Genomic DNA, 17695 nt, shown 5'->3' on the forward strand with positions numbered 1-17695 from the left:
TGTGGCTGGTCTGCGTCTCGGCCTCGATGCGGACGTGTCCCCCATCGTTCTCCTTGCGGTCCCGGTTCGAGTTGTTGCGCGAGTGTCGGCTCTGGTTGGTGATGAGGGACGGGATGGTCTCGGCCGCGTCGGTCTTGATAAAGAGCCCGTGCAGCGTGGCCGCGGTGCCCTGGGAGATGGTGGTGGTCTGGTGGGGGGAGTTGGACTCGTCCGAGTCCCGGCAGTAGATCACCCCGCTCTGAGAGACGTGGATGCTGGGAGCGCAGCCCATACCTCCGCGGCGGCACGCCTCCGGATTCGGATCCCGGAGAAAGAACGGCGACACACGGGTACCAGCTTCCTGCCGTCCACCGCTGCCTGCACATCGGCTGCGGGGCTCTCCGGGCACCGGCTGCGGGCTCTGATCGCTCTCTCCTCCGCTCTCCTCCGTTAGAGAACATGGAGGGAAGATGATTCTTTAATTCATGAATCCGGAGTCTCTTCGGCCGCCGTTACAGCAGCATCTTTGATTTCGGTATCATATTGAGGACAAAACGTATTTCGAGCTGAAACCAGCTGATGGCCTGAAAATACTAAACGGACGGAACCAGCTGGCTGCTCTTCATCTTCATCACCTCCTGCTTTATATCCGGCTTCATCCTCTGTGACATGATGTGTGTGGAGAGAATGCATCTCTCCGTTTCTCTACTTTAGTGATTCTGCCTGCTGATCATTGGCCGCGGTCCACCCACCCCACCACAACCCCACCTCCTCCCCTCATCACACTAATATTATATCACCTCCATCTCTCCGCCGTGACCTGCTCATCTCCCAGGAGGCCATGCTCTGACTCCGGGGGTCATGTACAGCCTGGCGGTGCTGAATTAGACACACAGTGATGCTGTCAGTATGACATAGGATGGATGAGGAGACACTCACTTCCTGAAACACCTTTCAGCTTCTAGTTTTTAGATTTCATATAATCTTAAATTTAAGTGTTAGTGAGCGTGACAAAATGATTTAGGGTGATCTTTGACACCTTACCTTTGAATGTGACATCATCACCAATGATGTTGATCTGCTGATTGTTTCCTCAATTAATCAATTAATTGTTTGGTCTATAAAAAAACCTGAACTATCTTTTTTTTTTATAATGAATCACATGACGACATGAACTGGTTCTCACAGAGAATAATCGTTCAGCTCCACAGTTTCTCTCATCTCTAACCCTTTGTTTTAGTGTCTTTCAGCTCATTGTTTTGGTTCCCTGCATCTTTACTGTTGTGGTTCACTCTTTCTGCTCTCATCCATCAAGCTTTTAGACATAGCAGACAGCAGCTGACAGAGTGAACGCAAATTAGCTACATGGACAGAAACAAGACTCTAAATCACAGACTGTATATAAAAGTGTTCGTAGCTTCCAGTTCTGAAAAATGAGGCTGATGCAGAAATGTCTTAAGCTGCAATACCACCAAGTGCCACTAGAGGTTGGCTCCAAAAAGCCTCTGGCTCCATAGACTCCCATTCAACTTCTCTCATCAAATACAAAATCAATAATAAAGTTATCATGGTCTTCTTCGGTAAAGTCACTCCTTCTTATTAGTTTTCTGGCGTTCCATCTGAAAATGATTAATTCATTAATGATTAATTAATTATTAATCAATTCGAAAATAAGCTTCAAAAAGACGTGTTATTGGGGGCGTGTCTGTTTGATTGACAGGTCTGTGGTGCAGTCAGGTTACAGCTGGGCAGGACGTAGTATCGTCAGGTTTCCTATCAAATCAGTCAGATCTACCGCTTGTTTAAAGTTCTTAAATATCTCCTTTACATCACAGGTATCTAGATCAAGTTCAGATATTAGAATCCATTCATACACACAGTTCATCTGCTGGTAAATTAAAGCATGTCTTCAAACATTCACTCTTTCATCATTCAGTATTTTCGATCCTGAAACGAGCTCTTTAACGCTTCATGTAGGAGCAGGTCTGACTCGTCCTTCTAGCAAAGCGTATAATTTTAGTGACACTAAAACAAAGATCAGCATCACTTCATCCAGATTAGTCCACACGTACCACATTAATACACAGAGTTGATTTATTGACTCATCTGGGGAGCAATTAGGTAGGATACCTTAAAAATAAGAGATGGAAAAACAGGCCTTATGCTTTTTGATGCTAATGTTTTAAAGTGAATAAGGAAAAGTTAACATTAAGAGCTGTATGTTAAAGGAGAACAACTCTTAGGTGAAAAGTCCAGTTAATCTAGCAGATACCAGTTTAACTTAACAAATTCTACTTCACTACAATTTAGAGAGAAATAATTTTCTTTTTACTCTGCTGTATTTCTTTACTTGCTTTAAGTACAGGCTACTTTACATATTAAGATTTTACATACAGTGCATGTCAATGAAAACGTGATTTTCTGATTAAATATGAGACATTGTTACATTAAACCACTGAACTCATTTAAAATGAGCTGCAGCAGCTATAACATCCAAAACTGGACACACATTTAAAGATCAGCAGTGATACTTCAAGTCTAATTCAACATTTTCACAAAAAGTAAATGATCAGACTTTAAGTAAAAGCTGTCTTATTTATGAACTCTATATACTCTACGGTATATACTGTATCAGCAGTATTAAATGATCTGTTGAGGCTGCCCCCTGGTGGCCGGACACACGTTCAACTGGTGGTTCAAACAACATCTACACAGACAACCAACATATCTCTTCATACATGTCAGAGTTCATAATCACAGCTGTTCAGTTATATATTTTGGGGTTTTAAAGTTCCCACTTTTTACAGCCCAGTCTGGCAGAACAATTACAAACAGCTATTAAATTACTTTTTGTGAGTTTTACACATCACCTCCAACCATTAAGAGCAAAGAGAGCTGCTTGTTTACTTATTTATATCAACTACATATATGTGGAAAAAAAAAAGTTTTCTTGTTGTTTAAATCATTTTGATGAGATAAAAGTAAAATAAATCTGTTTTAGCAGCACAGAGGAGTAAATAACAGTAATTTTAGGCTCTAATATAGCACATTTTAATTCATAACTGTCCACATAGCCACAGTGAGCTTCTTTAAATCCCTCATGTCAATTTTATTTTTAATATTATTTCTATTCGGATATTTATGATTTTTTTTTTTTTTTGTGGCTCTTAATGAGAAGTAAGCAGAGTGTGGCTTGTTAGTGTGTGTTGTGCGATTCAAAAGAATAATTATTTGTCCATGTTCTGCATTAAAGTGAAGTGATTTCCCTGAAGAGTGAGACATACAGGCCTTAAGTTGTTCCCTCCCAGCAGGACTTTCTATTGATTACAGTGAGTTCCTACCTGTTGAGGTCCATTTGGAGAAACCGCCTCTGTTGACAGACTCATTCTTACAGCCTCGATGTTTCCTCCTTCAATACGACATTAAAATAAATATAATAGAAACGTTTTCACTTCTGCACGTGTCTGAGCTGCCGCGGGTCTCTGCAGGCACCGACCGGAGGGCTGGTTCGATGTCGGCCTCTGAACTTCAGAACCTCCCCGGTTCAGACCGCACCGCGCAGACTCGGTGTCCGTGCGGCCCTAGTGTCCAACAGTGTCTCACCGTGCAGCAGAGAGGTGGAAGGAGAGTTAGGACCACAGGATGAAGAAAAAAAAACACCGAGTTTATACCATAAACAGAGACAGGAAGGACCTACAAATACTTTAATTTTGTATAAACTGGAGGAGAACACAATGCTGATATTTTATGTCTATCCAAATTAGAAAATAAACACACCGAATATATAATGCGGGATACAGGTTAGGTCTTTAAAACACGTGAAGGAATAAACAAATTTATGTTTTATTTAAATGCAACTTTTCAAACTAACATGCAAAGTAAATAAAGGTCTTGGTGCAGCTGTACATGCACAGTCTGCTGACCTGTTTGGTTTCCTTCTCTGCTGTCTTCACTGCACTTTGGACAAAAAGAAAAGTGTCTGTCCTGCAGTGTCCCTTAAAAACTAGAGCCAATCAGTACGTGGGATACAGGACAAGTGAGAAAATAAAGTGGGACACCTGGTCACTTTACTGATCATTTTTAATTTACTTTCACTATTTTTACTTTAAACGTTCAGAAATCATCTTAAATCTAAAATGTAGGCCTATCTTAGAGTAAATACATGTTGCTGTAAATTAAACTACTAAACAGGATATAAAGTAATAAACATTAGTTCCTCCTTGACCAGCAACAACAGTAAAATGTTGATATCCAGTTTAAGCCAATGATATTCAGTATCTAATGATGTGTTTGTGAAAGCCTAACTTCTTTTACTGTTGATATGACGTGTAATTGGGCTGCAAACACAGCTGAGACTGAATCAAACTGTTGTAAAACTAAAACAAGGAGCTGAAAGACAGTAAAAGACTGCTATTTTATTGCTTTTCTATTATTATATTCTATTCTAGTATTTTATTCTATTATTTCTATTATTATCTTATTGCTTCTGTATGCTGCTGTAGCGAAAAAATTTCCCCTCGGGGATTAATCAAGTAAATACCTACCTACCTACCTACCTACCTAAAGTGCTCCATTGAGCTGAGGCCGTCAGGTATCGCTCCACAGTGTGTAATATACTCTACAGTCCACCAGAGGATGACTAACCTAAGTGTAAAAGATACACGCATGTATGACCAGGGTCACAGAAGGAGGTCACATGACGGAGAATTTTTATTTGATTTAATCTGGACGAACGATGTCCACGTCTGTGAGACATCAGAAGTCAATGTAGATTTCTTTCAGGTTACGTACATTTGTTATATATTATTTAACGTGTTTAATTTATGTATCGCATGTAATAGTAACTTACGTGATATACATAAAGTCATGTAAAATGATCTATTTTAACCCAAACCTTCATCTTTTCATTAACCTAATGTGGTGTTTTTTGGTGCCCAAATCTTTCCTTTCAGTTCACGTGAAACTGACACGGTGTCCTCTAGTGGATGACGAGTGTATTACAAGCTTCAGTGTGACATCAGGTCGGCTGCAGAGCTCTGGGATACTTCTCTGTTACAATCCATTTTATATAAAAAATTGTATTACGGCAGTTTTTTTAGGACTTTCAGGGAGAGACGCTCGGCTCTACAAATGAAATAATTTCCTAGCGACAGAGGAAAATAGAAGGTAGTCAATAGAAGATTATTGATCTGTCTGTTCTATGTTATCACCTGACGGGTCGCTGAGTGCATCGATTAGTCTCAGGCAGTTCATTGTTCAGTTTCTAACCAACAGGAGCAGAGAGCCTGGTACATATTCATAGAGAAGGGAATGTGGGGGTGAAGGGGAGGAGGAGCTGGGCTCATATTGAGACGCTTCGACTCTGCAGCGTGACATTTACATGATGTTTGACAGCTGAACAACAAACCTCCGGCTGCAGTTTGTCCACATCAGACACGGTTCGTTTTTTTTTTGTGTTTTTTTTACCTGGAATGTGGATGCTGACTGAATCAATCGTCCACAAGACATGAGAGTTATGCAAGTCTGAAAGATTGAAATTTTTTTTATTCTCGATGTCAGCACATAAAACCAGAGCAACTGTCTGTGTGATCAAACTGTTTTAATCCCTGTTCTAACAGGAGTCGTATCCAGGTCTCACAGTAAAGTGGAAAAGAGCCAGACTGAACACCAGAACAAGATTCAAATCAAAACATATTTTTGATTTGGAAAATATCTTTGTGCTGATAGGAAGATGTTAATTTCAAAGTCTAGATCAACTAAGAAGAGGCTTTGTCTCCAGATATTCACACACAATTTGTTTTTTTTTACATCACTAAGCAGAAGCTACTGACACGTATAATAAACCTTTAGATTAGATTCAGTGAAGAAACTTTTACTTTATAGCTTTTTTTTTTATCTTTGTAAAAATGAATAAACATTATAAATTTGATTAAAATCAAAAACAATGAGCTGACCCTCATTATCAGGAGGGGGTAGTTATTTTCTACCCCTGAATTTCATTTTGTTTGATTTGTTTAAATCAGATGGTTTAATCCAGGGGTGTGATTGATCAGCAAAACATGTTCAGGTGTCCAATTAAGAAAAAAATAAAAAAATAAAAAAAAAAAAAAAAAAAAAAAAAAGTAATTCCTCTGCAGCCCAGCAGAGGGCGTGAGAAGTACAGTGGGTGGAATCTCTCTTTACAAGCAGCAATGACAGCAAATCACAACAGAACAACTGAAGAAAAACCTGATTCATATTTGTCAGTAATCAACAATGGATTAAAATGGAAGGACGCATTTTCACAGGAAACAATAATGTAAACAGTAAACAGCTGTGTTTCATCAAATAAACAGAAAAAAAATGGCAAAATAATTCCCTATAGAATAAATAAACTGAATGTTTAGTGTTAATTCTTGACTGTTTATGAAATATAGAAATGAGTAAAACAGGTGAAGACACCTGGAAGCTGAAGATGCGGAATGTCCTCTCATCCTGTTTTCCAGGATTTCAGTCTCTTTTGCTCAACTTGCAAGAATGTGTATCTTCCACCGTTATGACATCAGCGGGCCTTTGTTTCTCTAAATCTGAATTATACACGGCTAAACTGAATCCATTTTACACACACACACACACACACACACACACACACACACACACACACACACACAAGGGTGAAAGCCTCCTTCGTGCATCAAAGTGTAACATAAGCCTGTGTGTGTGTGTGTGTGTGTGTGTGTGTGTGTGTGTGTGTGTGTGTGTGTGTGTGTGTGTGTGTGTGTGTGTGTGTGTGTGTGTGTGTGCAGGTTTGTTCCTACATGCGTGTGTGTGTGCAGACATACATGATGCCTGAGGTTATGCGGCTGTTGCAGACCTTTCACTTCAGTCATCAGTTTACTGAAGACAGCAGGGCGTGAAAAGTAAAAGTGCTCTTTTAAAAATTATCCACCGTAATACAGTTATGTACTTTCTCATCATCGACCCATGTTCCAATTAGTTATTTTCATGTAAAGGAATAAGCTATAAAACACGTGTTTACAGTCATTTTAATGCCCATTATTTATTTATTTTCTTTTTAGTGCTGATGTGACTATTTCCTACAGGAAGGTCATTTAGATTTATTCTACAGGAAACAGGAATGGATCAGTAGATGCAGTTCTTTTCTATGCTGAGTGAAGATATTTCATCTGCTTCGTGTAGACTAGAGGATGACAGAAGACATGTTAGACTGATCAAATATTTCAGAAGATGAACCCGACAGCTTCATTTATTATTTTACTTAACATCACCACAACCTGTTGTAAAATGCTCCTTCGAGTCTCATTATGAAATATTGTCCTTGTTTTACTGCACTTGTAATACATGAAATAGAAAGATGAAAGATTTTGATTTCACACTCTGAACAAAGAACCAATAACTTGGCTGTCATGTCAGGGGTCGGTGGTCGTGTCTTTGCTTGCCCTCCTCGCTGGCGTTGATGGAAGGAGGAGGTGCTGCAGCCTCTCAGTTATCTCAGAAGGATATGATCGAGCCTGGACCGGTGTGACGTCCTCTCCTCTCTGTCCTACTTCATATCAGTCCGATCCGAATATACAGTATCGACAGGAGACCGTCAGTGAGGTGTGACTTTAAATTTGAGGCGTGACGTAAGTTTTCATTAGCGTGTAATGTCTGCTGACCGAGGGGGCTGTTTATCAGTTTCAGGGGGGAGGAGATACCAACAATCTCAGTCCAGTCACAGCTTCTCAGTCACAGCGTTTGGCTGCAGACCGTGTGAATTTGCATTGGCACGTGTGCTGCTCTTATCTGCCATCTCCGTTTTTTTTTCATAAACTCTTGACAATAACGAATGCTTACATGAAAACCAACAGATAAATACACTTTGTTTTGTTTTTAGGATCTGGTCTTGAAAATGCCAGAGAAGCACACGTTAACAGAAATGTCAGCGCGAAGCTTCGGGCTCTCCGTGTGACGTTTTAGTTGACGGGTTATGTGTCGACTATTTTAGGGTAGATTTGTTTGAAAATGTTGATCTGTGTCAGTCCACATTCAAACATTTCACCAGTTGTTTCATGGAGTGCACACGTTCATTTTCCACCAGAGCATGGATTATAATTACTGTCCCTGAAGTCCAACCAGCAGGTTAGAGTTTATTCTTAACCTGTAAAATATCTACAAGTTGTATTGGAACAAAATTTGGTACAAACATTTATACTTGCCAGACAATGAATCCTGAAGACTTTCATGATGTCCACTTTTAACAGGAAGAAAAAAGAACCGTCAACAAGAAGGAAAAACTTTATTTTAACAGGAAGAAAACCTCCAACAACAAGAAGGAAAAAAACTCACTTTTAACAAGAAACCTGTGGCAGTGGGAAGGAAAAAAACTCACTTTTAAGATAACTTAAACTTCATATCTGATCAATTTACAGATGATTAATTTTAACAGATGTTAAGAGTAGTTACAGTACGGACATACACAGCTTCAGCTCCATGCAGCCAGGCAGTGCAGCTACATCTTGGACCTCACTGACTGTCTGTATACTGTTAGTACTCTGCTTTTTGAATATACATGTCACATTAAGTGTCACATCATCTCTGCTTTCTGTCATGTCTGCAGAGCCTCTCCCTATAGTAGTGGTGTGTAACTCTACTCAGAGTACAGCCGATCATAAGTGGAGACATCTTTGTCCAAAGAGCTGCAGTTACAGATGTTTGTCCTTCCTCCTGCGACGGTGAAAGTATATTTGAGTACTCTTATTTGCTTAAGTGGACAGTAATTATGTGGGAGCACGCCCCACTGAAAGATAATGTACATAAGTTCTAAAGAGGACATAGTGGGGAGCATCTAAATTTGATGGAGCCTCATGAAGCTTCATCACTAGCACTTAATGGCTTCTGCTATTCAGCCAGAGCTCTCAGGGCCAAATGAAAAGCTGAAGTTGCTCAAGTGGACGCCTTCTTTACAGATTCATCAGAAAGTACAAACTCACTGTGCACGTCGCTTTAAAGAGGCAGAAAGTAGGTTTAATGACTGTCACCACATGGAGACGTCTGTATGCAAATCTCAGAACACATCAAATCTGTGTGCCTAATGAAAAGTGTTTGTAATTTAAAATGTATGTTTAATGGAAAATCTCCACCATTAAAGAGCAGCAGCCATCAGATTTCTGCTAAACTCACCAGGTGAAGTGGATGCAGTAGGAGACGTGGTGTATTAATGATAGAAATAAACAAAATATAAAACCCTGGAAAGAGAAAATAGGAGGTTTACTTTGTCTTTAAAGGGTTCATTATGCTCCGAACCCGGTGAGTGCTCTCTACATCATATTTATTTTAGAAAATAAATGCAGTGTTTGGAGTTTCAATATGTCGCGAGTACAGAAGGAATGAAACTAAACATGTAATTTGGCGTCCAGATGAAGAAAAGAAAGAAAGCATTTCCACTTAAAACTGCTCCATCGCAGCATCACACCAAAGCATGTCATACACCCGTCAGTCCACTAGAGGACACCATGTCAGTGTCACGTTTTACCTCCGCTAGGCTTGAAAAAAACACGCATGTTTGACGTGGGAAGAAGAAGGAGGAGATAAAATATCTAAATGGAGGTGGAAAAAAGGTGGGTTTGAAAAGTTGCCATTCAGTTTGAAATCACATCCGGAGAATTTGTGACAAACAAAACAACAGATGAAACAAAAAAAATATGTCAAAACGTATCAAAATGTCGTTAACAACAACAACAACAACAACATACAGTGTTTATACTGAAGCATGTTTCAAACAACTGTCATCTCCCCCTTCAAAGATTGGTTAATTGTTAATAGTTTGCTGGGTCTTTGTGATTGACATGAAATATACAGAATGATGTTACAGGTGCAGACAGAAAAAGGTGTTCTGGGTAACGGTAGGCATCGTGTGAAGCTGCGTTTCAACCAAGCTTGAACATTCAAATATAAAAGTGCGATCCCTGCGTGTTCACCTGCTTCTGACTGGTTCAGTAGAAGATAATTATTTAACTGGACAGAAAACCTCGGAATTATTTTTAAGGTTTTTAGATCAGGATTTATTTTAACTATTTCTTCTTTGTCTCATTAATATGGAAGGCATCAGTCTACTTTATTTATTGGTGAAACAAAATGAAAACATTTTTTTTTTTACTTTGTGACATATTTCATAAAATATAAAACATATCCAGAATCCTATTTGCCTTCTGGGCATGTGAAAGCATTTTCATGGATTTTCCATTTTCTGATATGTTATTTCTGAATCTATTCCGGCACTCGTACCTTATCTTGCAGAAACAAACATGTTGTTTTGAGCGTGGATTACACAGAGGTCCAATTTCTGCATTTGAATGGATTGACCTTCTGAGCAGCCTGCGGCACCTGCAGACGGCGGAGACCGAGTCCAGACAGGTGGACGACAGGCTCCGAGTGTCCTTGACTTTCGGTAGAGTCTGAATGCAGCCGGAAACTTTTCATCAGTCGTGTATTTTTCTGATTTAATCTGACTGTTAATGAGGTTTTTCTGCCCAGAAAACATGTAAATGATGCTTTACAGATGCTACAGTGTGGTTTTAAAGGAAGAGCCAGATGTGTGACAAAAACACAATCATGATGAGAGAAATGAATCCAAATCATAATCAACAAATTGGCATGAAGCTTGTTTGGTATTGTGGCATCATTTGTGATTTGTTTACAATTTATCATTCAGATTTTAAACTCTGGGAGTATTAAACTCTCCCAGATAGAAAAGCATGTAATGTTTGTTTGGAGTCTTCTCACCCTCTGAAAATGAGCTAGACTGCAGTGCCGAGGGCCGCCGGGTTTGTTGTGACCGGATCGCACGAGGCAGGCGTGAAAGCAGCTCAGTGAACGGACTCAGGGTGTGAAGTGAAGGCTGTATAAATCATGTCAGGTTGTTACATGAGTTCCACGCTGCTGCAGGGTGAATGTTAAGTTTCCAGTTTTACTAGCAGACAGTTGAACAGATTCCTGCATCTCTCTCAGGTCCACCTCCTCCCTCAAACATTCATCTATGTTTTCCAGGTGATCTGCTGTCAGTGCATGAATTGCAGACATTAGGTTAGTTTACTCTCCTTCTAATTACACAAACCACTGAGACTGTAAATTCAGACCATATGAATGTGTTACGGAAACAAAAAGACAGAGTTGTGTAACTTAAGAAAAAGTAAATTCAGTTTTATAGTGATGATGCTCTTACATCCTCACAGTCAAACTTCATTTAATCCATCTCTCATTAAGATTAGTGACATTCAAAGCGCTTTACAGGTGTCATGTTAATAAGAAAGTATAAATGTAAACAATAAAACACTTTGAGATAAATAGACATCAACATTTGACTTCAAATAAAAAGAAAGCGTCGTGGGATTGTTTTTGGTGCCATTTTTATGATTTTATAGTCTCATATTTATTTGTAGATCAGTTTATGTCTTAAACATTACATCTCCTTATTCCTTTCTTGATTCGGTAAGATGCAGCTTTGGGGCAAAGCAGTTTATATATACCAAGTATTGTACCCTGCAGGGATAATAGCATTAAATATCAACCTTTAAATGCCTGTTTTGATGTAAATATATGTTTTCTTACCAGATTAGCTTTCGTCATTATGGCTCAGAGACAGAAAGCCCTCGGCGTTAAATTTAATTCAATTGATAAATCAAATTAAATGAATGAATCCTGATTTCCTCCCATGCAGTTTTAGTTTGGTTCACTCTGCTTGTTTATATTTGTTTTCATTGCGCAATCATTATTTCCTTGTTTGCTTCGAAACTCTATCTTGACCTATGAGAAATAGTAAAAGAAAAAAAGTCCTATTTAAAAGTTATCATTTAGTAAAATAATATCACATGGTTTTCATCAGCAGATGAAGTTCAGTTGTAGATGTTTTATATAAAAGATCATCATTATTTTTCCTCATCATAAGTGAGTTTGCTTTAATTTTCTATTTACAGACATGAAATTTTGATTCATAATGAAAGTATCCTTAAAATCTGAGTGAAGAGTTTCCATTCTAATGTAAACATGAGTATTAAAACTGTTCTGCTCCACTTTATTTATTTTGTTTAATGTTTACCTGCAAAAAGAATCAGGAAAGTTAGAAAGTGAACGTGTGTGGGGAAATTTAAGTAAGTCTCCATCATGGATCAGCTGTTTGATGATAATGATGATGATGATGATGATGATGATGATGATGATGGCTGCGGAAGGACTGCAGCAGCAACCTGGGACACTTTGATGGAGGATGACGCGTGATTTGTGTGTTGTGTCTCTCTCTATATGTCCATCTCTCTGCTTCCTCTTCATCCCTGCTCTCGTCACAACCACGCAATCGGTTGGGTAAGGGAGGGGTAGGGAGGGAAGGGGTGGGGTGCAGTGGAGAGGAGGGGTCCACGGTGGGTGACAGCCACCGTGTCACCGGATCGATAGAGAGTTTGGTCGTATAAAAAGCTGCGGCGGCCGCTGAGCAGCTCAGACTATTCCTCCGCTCAGGTGCGCCGTGCAGACAGAGATGCGCGTCATGGAGCGCACGTTCCGGGAGCAACTCTTCTTTCTGGTGTTGTGTCTGTCGGTCCTCAAAGGAGACTCCAGATATATCGAGGTAAGAGTCGCAGCACGCTGAAACTTTACTGATATTCACTTTTCAGAAGATTTACCGATTCAACTTTCCTGTTAAACTTTACGCGTTTTTTTTTTTTTTATTTCTCCTGCAGAACAACGAAATCTCCAAAGATGAATTATATTCATTTTTCAACTCGGAACTCAAGAGAGAAATACCTGAGGAGTTAATGTACCGCCGACCTTTACGTAAGTCCCGTGAAGTCTATATAATGGCTTGTTTTTATGTTTGAAAAAGAGACAAATTAGCATTTATTTATCTTTTGTAAATATCACATATAAGACATTTAACAGACTGCTTTCTTTTTCTTAATTTAGGTTTAAAATTAGGTCTCTAAACACCTTAAGACATACCTTTTTAACTTTTCATAATCTATTTTATATATATTTTATACTATTTTATATATTGTCTTCTCTGACATGTCACTTTTTTATTTCACCCTTTTTTTAAAATTGTATTCCTTTCTTTTATTGCTTCTAAAAATTGTTGCATTTTTTTTTATTGTGAAGGAGACTTGACTTGACTTAAAATGGTTTAATTGGCATTATAAATTAATTATATTAATTAAAAAAAATAAGGACCAGTATATGAAAATACACATTATGTAATCAAATTTCTAAATAAAATGTTTAAACAAAATCAAAACACATCTCATCCATCTTTAGGAGGTTTTTTTTTTTCTATCTCTGATGTGCACCTGTAGTCTGATGGATGTGTGCTCCTCTCAGGGTGTCTGGACATGGTGTCAGTGGAGGGTCAGTTCACCTTCACAGCGGAGCGTCCTCAGCTCAGCTGCGCTGCTTTCTTCATGGCGGAGCCCAACGAGGTGATCAGTGTGGAGTACGACGGCGTGGACATCGACTGCAGGGGAGGAGACCTCATCACGGTGAGCTCACAGAGTCACAACATCTACCTCCTCTTACATATGAACAGTGTAGAGCAGCATCATCATTTCTCCATACAGGTCTATTATAACATTCTGTGTATATTTAATAATTACAGTTTGTGTTTTTTTTTTCTTGTGCAGCCTGTTGTTGTTTTCAACACTGAGGAAGCTTAGAAACCCTTCCTGATGAGACAAAAAGCTCCTTTAACTTAAACCAATTGTGTTCAAGCTGCTTACTTTAGGTGACCTGACCTTGTAGCCCCCTCCTCCACCACCCCCACCCCTGCCCACGCTGACTCTCTGCAGGCTTCACATAACATGATGATATAAAGAGTTGAATACCAAAACATCTTGTTATTAAAGAATATTTTTTTACATCCTCCTCGGCTGAAGCCTCTGTGTTCTCGTGTCCCCTGAAGGTGTTTGATGGCTGGGTGATGAAAGGAGAGAAGTTCCCCAGCTCCCACGATCACCCTCTGCCCGTGCACGAGCGCTACGTGGATTACTGCGACTCAGGGTCTCTGAGGAAAAGCGTGCGCTCCTCTCAGAACGTGGCCATGGTCTTCTTCCGCATTCATAACGCCGGCAGCAGCTTCACCCTGATGGTCAGGAAGCACATCAACCCCTTCCGTGAGTTCACCCGTAAACTCTCAAATATACACATGTAAAGTCAGCTCGTTCGTCTCAGCAGGTAATGTGTGACTCTGAGGTGATGACACGAGCCTGGCAGGGGTTTTTACTCATCAGCTGCTCCAACAGAGACAGTTCTTCATCACTATGTCTCTGGGTCAGAACCATGAACACTCTGCAGAGGCTGTTCTGCAGTAACATGGAGGGAGGGGGGCAAACCTGAAGTCCACATCGAACCCAAAACTAGTTCATTTCACTATTAAAGCAGATGTTTTTTTACAAAATAATCATCACTCTGTTTACTTTAAAATCACCTGCTGACAGACTTTTTCTTAATATCTCTAAATATAACTCTTATCTGAGCTTCAAAAATCTGTTTAAATGATAAAGATAAGAATAAATAAACAAATAAATTCTACATCAATGAAAAGAGGATGATGTAACCGACCATAAACATATGAATAATTGACCTTTGACCTCTGTGATTCGATGCCCCAGTACATGTTCTTTTACCACTCTGTTGTATCTATGAATCATCCTTCATGTTGTATGTTCCTCTAAAAATCATCCACCCTGCTTCACAACGATCCTCTGCTCGTCTCTCTGCAGCCTGTAATGTCATCTCCCAGTCACCAGAGGGCAGTTACACCATGGTGATCCCGCAGCAGCACAGGAACTGCAGCTTCTCCATCATTTATCCGGTGGAGATCGACATCTCAGAGTTCAACCTGGGTCACTTCAGCAACTTCCCCAAGGTGAACAAATTCTTTAAACACACTGTAATGATGCCTTTAGGGCTCACAAGATTCTTTTGTCAGGGTTTGAAGACTTATTCAGTTTAATGGAGACGAGTTGAAATATTGTTGTTCAGGGAACTAAAAGTAGAGAGGAGTTACAGTTTGGTAAACACAACAGCGATGTGTTTTTCCAAAAGAAATGCATCAGCTATTTAGGAATCCTCACAAACAGGACTTTTACATTGAAAACAGTTGTGATTTGAGTGAACTAACCCTTTAAAGACTTAACCATAAGTACAGTTTTAATATTACAATACATAAACATGATTAGCTTTTACATCCGTAGTTTAAAAATTATTAGTTTTGCAAAAATGAAACAGGTAATTTATTGGGTTTTTCCAGAATGAACCTGTTTGTTGTGGTCTCTGGTCAAAGCTGCATTATATCAAATTGTTATATTAACAATAGGTCGCATGAAGGCGCACCTCACAGGTGAATTATCAAATTATCATCTGACTCTGCAGTTCCCTTCATTTTACAGTTTTGGTTCAGTTGTAACTGTCAGCTGTTTTTAGAAATACAGAACATAGTGAAACACTGAGCTGCTAAAAATTCTGATATTTCAGTCTGGAGTTGGTGGAGACGAAAGCAGAGCTGGAAGGCGATTGAATGTTGGACTTAATTCAGCAGGTGGTCAGAAACACAACTCCAAACTGTTCAGTAGCTGTTTGCTTAACATGTTAGCTAATTCAACTTAAAGGTCACATATTGTATGAATTCAGATTTCTGTGTATTTTTGGATTATAAAGCCTAGGTTTTATATAAATACTGTGAAAGTGTCAAAACATTCAGTCCACAGAGAAACGCACGGCTCATTTTCAGCAACTGTGTTGTTTGAAAGTTTGTGATGTCACAAACTCATGCTCATCTCATATGCCCGCTGGCAGCACAGTCCGCTGTCCAACCTGTTGTCTGGAAGAAAACACAGACCGGTTATTCCGTGAGCAACTTGTGGTTGGTTTTGGTGTGCGTCATTCAGAAATGAGTCAGCTAATCAGAGGAGAGGATCCTTGATATCGATGCACCTTAAAGACACAGACACAAAACAGCGTTCTATTGGTGGAGATCCAGAGAGAAAACTTTTTTGAGATAATTTTTGGTACTTAAAATTAGAAAAAATATTTTTATGGATTATTTAAGGAACAAACACAGGATAAAATATAAAATATGGGACCTTTAAATGATGACAATATGACAGTGTTTTCAGGTCATTCCTTCTCCACCCTAATGGCCCAAAAAAGATCTAATAATCAAATTCCTTTTTAATGAGAGTCCTTTTGATGCTGAATTTTTTTAGGCTGATACCAATATTGATATTGAGGAGTAAAGAAATGATAAAATATCAATAAATTGGCAGATATTATATCTATAGACAGTATATATGTATACAGTATGTATTGCAGTGATATCTCAAATGTAGTTATCAAACAATTTTGTAAATTTGTGACACAGATATGAATCTGATGGAGGCAGAATATTTGGCAGTTTATTGTCCTCACCGACATCACTGAACTGAAAATTTACTGGGAATTTAACCATGATAAAAAAATAAGAAAAATTTTAAATAGATAATAATAAGAGAATGATTTCAAACCAAGCATGTTTTTCTACATTATGTTCAGTAAAAAAAATTAAATAAAATCAGTCGGGCTCTAGTTTTAATCAGAGATATTCTACTCTTCCACTGGATACAAACAGAGAAACATTTCTTTCATCTGTATGTTATTTTTGTTCAGATTAATTTATGTCATTCTGTAACACATGGATCCTGATAAACTAACGTACTGTGATGAACTGAATGTCCCTCATTGGCCATATTGTCTTCCATAGAGGTCCATGCCTGGATGTGCAGAATCTGGAGATTTTGTGCAGCTTCTGGGTGGAAATGGCATCGATACGTCGAAGCTGCTTCCTATCACAGACCTCTGCATCTCCTTCACGGGACCCAGTAAGTCCACACAGACCTCCGTCTTCATTTAAACAAACCTCTGGATGAACTGAGATTTGTGACATGTCCTCTTCTTCCCCCTGCAGCCCACATGAAGATCGGCTGTGACAACACCGTGGTGAGGATGGTGTCCAGCGGCAAGTTTGTCAATCGGGTGTCTTTCAGCTACAGGCTACTGGACAGCCAGGAACTCCAGACCATCAAACTCAACAACGTGGAAGATTTCTGTTTCAATAACTGAACCGAACCGAACAAGATCAGAACCTGACAAAAGGATCATCTGACTGCAAAAATGTTTTTAGATTATTTTATTCAAACCAACAAAACCACCCGGTAGGTCCTTCTGATTAGTTCAAATGTCTGAAATTCAGAGACATTGACATAAAAGTGAATAAAAAATAAAACACATACTGTCATAGGTATTATATGAGACTCCAAAATTTACTGGCCTTTCGATTTATTTATTTTATTGTTTCATCTTTATTTATTTGCCTCGTTGCTAAATCAATTTTAATTAAGTGTCCTTTTGTGTTTGGTGGAACTGCTCTTGTTTTTGTTTATGCTCTGTGTACAATATGCATATCTATGAAGATGATGAGGCTCATGGTCTTGTTATTCTGTTCTTTATGGGTTTGTGATCAACGTTGTTGAAAAGGAATGGTGCTAAAACGAATGTTACCTTCTGTTTGTGTGACTGCAACAATGTGTTGAGCCATTTTCTGCCGCAGAGGGTAAAGGTAAAGCGATAAATATGATAAATATAAGCACTCATTGCCAGGATGCAGTTAAATTTGATAAAACATTTTTGTAATAAAACTATACTGCATGACAAAGCA

The 17695-nt window shown here is 39.0% G+C and overlaps 2 protein-coding genes across 4 annotated transcripts in view; one reads left to right on the forward strand and one right to left on the reverse strand.

Moving 5' to 3' along the window:
• The window catches only part of pde8b (phosphodiesterase 8B), a 35731-nt gene extending 35040 nt beyond the window's left edge, over positions 1-691 (reverse strand). For all 3 annotated transcript variants that reach the window (XM_069164958.1, XM_069164950.1, XM_069164941.1), the window contains exon 1: positions 1-691. This exon is cut by the window's left edge and continues 11 nt beyond it. In XM_069164958.1, coding sequence (XP_069021059.1) covers positions 1-271 — 271 coding nt within the window. In that variant the 5' untranslated portion in view covers positions 272-691.
• An 11780-nt stretch (positions 692-12471) lies between these two features.
• crhbp (corticotropin releasing hormone binding protein) lies at positions 12472-17695 on the forward strand. The gene is made up of 7 exons (XM_069159730.1): positions 12472-12580; positions 12693-12786; positions 13327-13484; positions 13904-14114; positions 14724-14869; positions 16742-16859; positions 16946-17695. The coding sequence occupies exons 1-7, from the start codon at positions 12491-12493 to the stop codon at positions 17098-17100; spliced, it is 972 nt and encodes a 323-aa protein (XP_069015831.1). The 5' UTR covers positions 12472-12490; the 3' UTR covers positions 17101-17695.

This window comes from Embiotoca jacksoni, unplaced genomic scaffold (assembly GCF_022577435.1).
Source record: "Embiotoca jacksoni isolate LCO1_2020_lvr unplaced genomic scaffold, fEmbJac1.0.p SCAF_10, whole genome shotgun sequence".
NCBI lineage: Eukaryota > Metazoa > Chordata > Actinopteri > Embiotocidae > Embiotoca > Embiotoca jacksoni.